Here is an 8,378-nt window from a genome sequence, read left to right as displayed (position 1 = left end):
TTCATCCAATGTTCCAAATGCACATTTTGTTTACTAATCTGATATTATTTTAAAAAACTAACTAAGAAAACATTAAACCACCCTTTTGCAATTATTTAAGGACATAATGTAATCTGGAAACTGCTGCCCTGGTTAAAAAAAACAAGGCAACTATCTCAGCTGGGATTCTGTCTATAATGAGTCCAATGGAACATTGTGAGTGACCCCAAACTTTTGACCCGTAGTGTATATGTGTGTGTGTACATATTATATATGTCCAATGATATAAACTTTAGTTGTTGCTCTTCTGTAAAATTAGGAAAATGTCACTTATGCATGGATTGCTCTAGACCCTTGATATATTTGTCTTCATGTGGTCAACAAAAGCTGAGATGGTGGGTGGCCATTTGGTTGGAGATTTAGAGCCTTCACAGACCATTCCTTAAATATGGTGGATACCTGGTCACTTACATAACTCCCACGTAGTTACATCTCATTACTTGCAACAAACGGTCAATTCATATAGCGAGAGGTTCCTTTCCCCCACAGACTTCACTGAATACCTGCAGTGTTATGCTATGTATTCCAGCTGAATCATGATTCTGAGAGCATGGCTTTATTCAATCAAAGCATCTAGGTGTTTGCTATGTCGGGTATAAGTCAAGTTGCATACAATACAGCAGACACTGGAATAACTGTCATCAGCCATGCAAAGCTGAAACATGCATGTTTTTTTGTGTAACAGTACATGGAAGAACAAAATGAAATGTCCTGGCATGTGTTGCACAGTTTTAGAGCAAAACTGCAATTTCAGCCTTTTCACCTAACGTCTGATCACATTATATATTAGATAACACAATGTTGCACTAAAAGTGATTCATTTAACCAAAAATCATTGACTTACTTAAGTTAAACTGTTTAATATAGCAGGAAAATGAATAGAAACATTACAAAATACAGGAGGGTATTGATCATATTTGATGCACAAATCTGTTAAAATATCAACTCTTTTTAAGTCCAATACAAATATTTTCCATGGTGGTTGAGCAAGAGGGACCATTAGGCGTGGAGGAAAGGGGTGGGGGCGGGGGAGGCTTAAGTAGGAGCAGACTTTATCACAGTCCTCCTTTCTAGTGGTGGTCCTTTCTCTCACCTCTTTCCTCCCAGATCATATCCAGCAAGTCTGTGTGAGCTTTTCCAGTCAAATGGAGGGAGCAACACAAAGGAAGAGATAAAGCCAATAGATAAGCCATTATTCCGGTAAGTTCATTTTGGCTAATATTAGAGTGGTAACTGCAGTCATTTGAATGAACGGATTTATATCCTCCACTTTGATGTATGATATTTTTTTTAAATCAAAATGCCTTTATAGTGCATCTTAATTTTTCATGTGTGAGGATAAGCCATGTTGTACTGTGTTTTAGTAGTTAAAAAGCCGTTAAACAGTTACACTGCACTAGTTGCACTAAGTGGTGCACATAACACATTCACACATAATGTAGCATGGTTATCCTTATTTCTATTTACCTTTCATTATATCAAAATGAATACTGTGCTAGTATGACAATTTATACTTTATTTAAGTAAAAATGTGCCTATTAATTCAGTTAATACTGCAGCCAATTAGGCAGTTCGTTCATTTATTCCAATTCTTCATTTACATATGACTTGCTGTGTAGCAAAGCAAATTTGTTTACATGTTGTATGATTTATTTTATTTTCTACAGTTTAAATGGAAGGCTGGTCATATTTATTTTAGAGGTTTCTGAGTTGTGGCAGCAGCGGATTAGGTAACCTTCTGTATAGTGAAAGACGTACAGTGTCCAACAGTTCTATACAGTGACGCTCTGTTACCTCTCTAGATAGGTTCCCCCAAGTCACCTTCTTCCTTCCTGTTCAAAGTCAGCTAATTTAGATTTCTATTTGGTTTGGCAAGCCATTGAATTACCTATTATTGCTGATTCAAACACTGTTTCAATTGTTTAACCTAAATTAGCTTGTTTTCTTTACTTGTAACGATAGACAGTAGATTACTCTCTAACACCACCAATGTGCAGCACCCACCAGGGTGATGCATGGCAGCCTTGCAATGCTCATCACAAATCTGTGTCATATAAAAGACACATGAAGAAATATGTGTAGTCACATGAAAAAATGTAACTTACATATATTTATATATGTTCTAATGCATTAGTCCATTTTGCATAATTTTGCTCAGGGGACCTTCTCAAATGTCAAATCACAGCATGTAACGTTTAGAGAAGCTGTAGCCTAGAAATTTGATAAGACAATATTCTGAAAGGTTAACAAAATTAGTGTTTCATTCAGAATAGAAAACATAGGTATTGCTGTCCCTTGCTTTGGCCATTGCGGTCAGGTTACTTTCTTAGCAAGTTACAAAACCTGAAATTGCTCTAAGTGTAGCGTCTTAATAACCAGTAAAAGGTTGTACAAGAAAGCATCAAAGTGGGAATAGGAACTCTGTGAATGTTAGGCTGGCTGAAAAAACAGCATGTATGCTCAGCAAAGACTTTCTTGGGATGAAAAAAAAGTTGTAAAATGAATTGCCATTAAACTGAGTTGTAACTCAGCTTTTCATTTTCTTTCATTTCTAGAGAGGCCTGGCACATTCCCCTTTACAAGTGGTCACAGAAATAAAGAGGAACAAGGACATAATTTGACATTAACATTTAAACATATCCACCTAAGGCAATACTGCTGCAGGCTCAAAATGCTGTTTATTCTAGGACTTCTCCTCCTTCTCACCCCATTACCCTCCTTTCAATCCCCGACTAATGAAAGGAGAAACTCCACAGGAAGCGACGCCACCAAACCCAATCCTGTTTTTACCCTGTTAAAACCAAAAACCACTACTGCTCCAGCCAAACAGACCGTTCGCCCAACCCTAAAGCCAAACACAGTCAATCAGACTGTTTTATCCACTCCAGCAGTAAAGGTTTCTACAGTTAGTGAAGTCAAAGCTACCAAAGACAAGCCTGCCATCACGGTAGTTCAAATTGTTCAGTCAACATCCCCAAAGTCTGCTCCCACCAGTGGCGCTAAAACCACCAAAAACAAGCCCACAGTCTCTTTCAATCAGACTGTTGTAGCTAAATCCCCCTCCACCAAAGACAAGACTGCCCCCACAGTAGTTCAAACTGCTCTGTCAACACCAGCAAAGGCCGCTTCAACTGGTGGCTCTGTAGCCGACAAAGATAAGGTCATGTCCTCTTCCAATCATAGTACTGTAATCAAAGCTCCCATCGCCACCACTACAAAAGAAAAGCCTGCCCTTGCACAACCAATCAATGTGGTTATCAGCGATGGCTGTGACTCAAGTAAAGCCAATGAGCAGGAGCTGAAGCTGAAGCCTGGCGTTCCTCTGGTGATGACGCATAAGATCAGCTTGTTGCCTGGTGGCTGCACCGGGGGATGTGAAGCTGAGATGTCTGCACTGAAAGTACGTGTGGCCCGACTGGAAAGAGAGATGTCCTCCATTAAAGAAAAATGTATGTATTCTGTAATATTCACCAGATAATTATATGTGATACAAATCAATTTGAGATGTGGATTTAGGAATGCTGGTTATTTTTCTTGCTACACAGGTCCATGTTCTGCAAATTGTCCAAATGACTGTAGTGGCAATGGGGAATGTGAGAAGGGAAAATGTATCTGCCAACAGGGATTCATGGGTCCAGACTGCAGTAAGTGTGCGCAAGGAGCTGAGTGTAATGCAAGTAACTGAGAGTCTGCATCATTTGGATATGGTAGCGGTGGATACAAATTTTCGCACATTCATGTTTTGCTTGTAACTTCTACTCTGCAAATTTCAGAAGCCGCCAAAGGAAAACTCAAGGTAGCTGTGGAAACAGTGAGCCTGCAGGTGAACAAAGACAAGGAAAATATGCAGGACAAATCCACCAGACTAGAGCACACACTCTTCCAGAAGAAAGAGCAGAAGAAGGGGTCTGAAGCCAAACAGACCAACACTAAACCCAAAGTGGTTACAAATGCTAAAGCAGGTCTTGTTAAAACACAAGCTAAACAAGAAGCCTCAGTTAAAAAAATTCCTATTAAAGACATTTCAAGTTCCACAAAGACCAGTCGTCCAACTGTTGGTCAAGTTCTCTTGAAACATGAGGGAAGAAAGCAGGAAGAGGCCCGCAAAGGCAAAACAACAGTCCTCACCTCAAAAAAGGTCCACCAAAAAAAAGACCTCAAGCTTGTTAAGGAAGGAACTGTCAGTAAAACACATCCTAAAACTGACCAACTTAAAGATGAACCACAAACCAATGTAACCCAGGGTAATGTGGAGAAATCTACTGGCACCGCTAAAATTGTGACCATTCTGACCAAGGTTGTGGGAACAAACAAAACCAGAACAGGGAAGGAGACATTGGAGCAGTCCACACTGACTGAGAAGAATAATACTCAATCATCTAGACATAAACGCATCAAGAAGGTCAAAGTAGACACTTCAGATGTGCAATCCGTTGACAACAAAAACACTGAAGCTGGCAAAATTGGAAAAGAGAAAGTTACACAGAAGAGTCAGTATCTAGTTAATTCAACCGTTGCAGCAACATCGGGCGAGACTCAAGCTCTGCAGAATAAAACAACTATCCATAGCTCTGGGAGTGCAAAGAGGATGGGAGGATCTGGATTAGGTTCTGTAAAGGTTGTAAATGTCTCCTCCTACAGCTTCACTGTCATATGGTCAGCACCGCAAGGGATGTTTAAGAACTTCACAGTGATCCGAAGAGAACCCCGGACAGAAGGTGACGAAGACGACCATGAAGAGTTTGAAGAGGATGCTCTCGAAGGAGACAAGGCCACCGCAGCTAAGAATGCAACTGAGGTCCAGGTACAGCGCGAGAGCACAAACACCACTGCCACCTCCAGTAAAGCTGTCGTATCTCGTGGCAAATCTGAAACAAAGAGGATCTCTATGGTGGTCCCTGGCAGCGTACGCTCTGTGGAGTTCAGTAACCTTCGGGCGAACACAGGCTATGTCCTGCATGTGTATGGCACTGCAGCTGAGAGGAGATCAAAGATTCATAGAGCAACTGCAGTTACAGGTTAATACAGTTTTTCATTGAAGCATAACTCTTCCACTTCTACCAGGGACAGGATTAGTACTGGTAGCAGCAAAATGTGAATAAAATCCCCCTTGTTTTCTCTCACCAGGTCCTGAGCCAGCCACAGAGATGGTTTTTAGCAATGTAACAGAGTCATCTCTCACTGTTTCTTGGTCTAAACCAAAGACCACATTCTCAGGCTTCAGGGTCACGTACACCAACATAATCACAGGTTTGTCAAAGGCCTGCCTTTATACTGCAGCTCAGGTCAAACTGCATTTTTAAGTATCTATATGTTGTTGTGTTACTTGTTTCAGTGTGATATTTGTGTTTCAGTGTGATATTTGTGATGTATCATCCTCTTAGGAGAGAGCCGTCTTGTGGCCGTGGACTCTAAACAATCCCACGTGGTTCTGTCCAAGCTCTCTGCTGGATCCTCCTACATTATCACTCTAACTACTACCCAAGGCAGAGCCCAAAGTGACACTCTCACATCTCTTATCACCACAGGTACAAAGTTAGACAAGCTTACTGTTATGTACACCTACCTTTTTGTCTGAACATGTAAAGCAAAAGACCAATAAACGCACTATGGATTGTCCCCTGACTGCAGTGCCCGCCCCTCCAACACATCTGCAAGTTGTCAATGTGACAGATACCAGAGCTGTGCTGCAATGGACACCCAGTCTGGGAAAAGTAGACCGCTTCATCATCAGCTATGAATCCTCCAAGAGTGAGTGTGGCAACTTTACGGGAAACCTCTAGCTCACCCGGTAGAGAGTGAGCCCCATGTAGGCCTCGGCAACGGCTCGGGTTTGAATCACCGGCCCTTTGCTGTGTGCCCCCCCGCATCTCTATCTGCACTAATAAAAATGGAAAATGACCAAAAATGTTGTTAAAAAGCAAAATTACCTTTACCCCATGACTACGCTATGTGCTATGAATTATCCTTCTTGCCACAGCTCCAAATGTAACAGTGACAGTGATGCTGTCCGGAAACTCAGTAGAGCACCAGCTGAGAGGCCTGCAGAGAGGCACCCTGTACACAGTCAAAGTCCTGAGCCAGAAGGACAGTCTGCAGAGCATGGCCATCTCAACTACATTTGCTACTGCTAATGGTGAGAACATAGAGGGGAAATTAAGTGAGATGAGCCTTGTTTACTTGCAAAATTCACAAAGCTTGTGTGTTAAGCGTGTGTGAACTGAATATATCCTTGTGTCTCTCAGTGGTTAAAGCCAGTGAGGTAGGTACTCGCTCTGCAGTCATAGCATGGAGAACTACCACTGTTGTTTATAACAGCTACAGACTGATCTATCATGTGGCAGGAGAAGAGACAAAGGTGAATAAGATTCCTCATCAATTGCACATCCAGTATAAAGAGAGCTCCGACAATTGCATAACTTTGTGTGCGTCTGTGTAAACACTAGGAGGTGATCCTGGACCAATCTTTCACAGAGTATAAGCTGACAGGGCTGTTGCCAATGTCACGTTATTTTGTTCTGGTTCAAGGCGAGAAAGACGGGCAGTACACATCTGTTGTCACCACAGAATTCCTCACAGGTGATGTATTTTATGTAATGCAGTCACTGCTCATTTATCTGCCCTACAGATACTTTCTAACAACAAAATGATTATTATTTTTATTTTTTTATCACTAAGGCCAACTGCGTTTCCCTTTCCCTACCGAGTGCTCTCAGGAGCTGCTGAACGGAGCTCTGCAGTCAGGAGAGGTGGATATCTACCCGCAGGGAAAAGAGGGAGGAGCAGTCAGAGTCTACTGTGACATGGAGACCGATGGAGGTGGCTGGACGGTGAGACAATCTGCTGTTATCTGAAAACTTTGCACTGAAAAAAAATAAAATTGTTGGGTGAAGTTAATGGACAACAATCTGATGTGTGTTTTTAGGTGTTCCAGAGGAGGATGAACGGAAAGACAGATTTCTACAGAACCTGGAGTGAATACAGCGTTGGCTTTGGAAACCTCAGCGAAGATTTCTGGCTCGGTACACTTGAAGCAAGTTCTTATTATCATCACATGTGCATGCAAATACAAATATTTAGCTGAACTGTTCACTCTTCATCTCCATCATCTATTAGGAAATGAGCTTCTTCGTAACCTGACTAGTGCCGGCCCTGTGAGTCTGAGGGTAGATATGCGATCTGGAAACGACAGTGCTTACGCTCACTACGCCAACTTCTCCATTGATTCAGTGGAGAAGTACTATACTCTCACAGTGTCTGGCTTCACAGGAACTGCAGGTAAAATCTTTACTGAACATGTGCAGTGTAAATTGTACTATGTTCCAAGTGCCTGGCAATTCCTACTTCAATGTCACTATCTCTCTGTCAGGCGACTCTATGAGGTACCATAATGGACGCCCGTTCTCAACCTGGGACAAGGACTCTGATCCTCTGGGGATCCACTGTGCCAAGGCCTACATGGGAGGCTGGTGGTACAAGAACTGCTACAAGACCAACCTCAATGGTCTTTATGGCATCAACAGTAATAATCAGGTACAATATCGCTCTTTACCTGGACAAATGAGCTTCAAACACTTTATCTTCAATGATACAGCACGCTAACCAAATGTCATCACTTTTACATTTCTGTTCTCATAGGGAATAGTCTGGATCGACTGGAAAGGTAAAGACTCTTCCATTCCCTTTGCTGAGATGAAGCTCAGACCGTCCAGGTTTTCTCCTGCAACTCACGGCTAACGATACATTAGTCGTCATACATCGGGCAGAGATTTTAAGTTCCAGAAAACAGGGGATCTCACAGTTGCTGCATGTCACTTTTCCAACTGAAATTGCATGTACAGTGGTTTTGATAGTTCTTCTTCTAGTGCTATCAGCACTTTTAATTCAATTTGCAACTTATTTTCATGATCTGTTTTTCTGGAAATATATCAAAAGACGGGAGAAATGTTTTATTGCAACTTTTTGTATCCTGTCCTATTGTTCTGCCTGACCTGTCCATTTCAACACAGTTTTGTTTTAACTCTAATACGTTTTTGTGCACCACCATGGTATGCCAGCACACTACTACTGTAATTGAATTTGCACTGTCTCACTCTATTGGAATAAATGTGGCTAATGTGAGTCTGAAGTGCATTTGTGTGTGTGGGGGGGGGGGGGTTGTAACAGTGAATTAAAACACCCAAAGCCTTTGATGGAACACAGTTTCTTAATTCCCCGCGCTACAAGATAAACAAATGCCGGCATGACTGACTGTCATGTCAGCTGTAAAGTGTTATCATACCCTCGGCAAGTCCTGGACATGTTTATCACTTTGTCTCTTGGTAAACAAGTTGCGTTCA

General features: G+C 41.8%; 1 protein-coding gene across 1 annotated transcript; it reads left to right on the top strand.

Moving 5' to 3' along the window:
• Positions 1–1,095: 1,095 nt before the first annotated feature.
• Positions 1,096–8,160, top strand: tnxba (tenascin XBa). Its single transcript, XM_034873738.1, has 15 exons — positions 1,096–1,239; positions 2,595–3,488; positions 3,585–3,716; positions 3,813–5,057; positions 5,167–5,289; positions 5,424–5,567; positions 5,671–5,790; positions 6,020–6,175; positions 6,285–6,397; positions 6,486–6,618; positions 6,718–6,869; positions 6,965–7,061; positions 7,156–7,317; positions 7,409–7,572; positions 7,678–8,160. The coding sequence occupies exons 2-15, from the start codon at positions 2,711–2,713 to the stop codon at positions 7,774–7,776; spliced, it is 3,618 nt and encodes a 1,205-aa protein (XP_034729629.1). The 5' UTR covers positions 1,096–1,239; positions 2,595–2,710; the 3' UTR covers positions 7,777–8,160.
• Positions 8,161–8,378: the final 218 nt, after the last annotated feature.

The sequence above is a fragment of the Etheostoma cragini genome, chromosome 6 (genome assembly GCF_013103735.1).
Source record: "Etheostoma cragini isolate CJK2018 chromosome 6, CSU_Ecrag_1.0, whole genome shotgun sequence".
Lineage (NCBI taxonomy): Eukaryota > Metazoa > Chordata > Actinopteri > Perciformes > Percidae > Etheostoma > Etheostoma cragini.
This window is presented reverse-complemented; position numbering and strand designations above follow the sequence as displayed.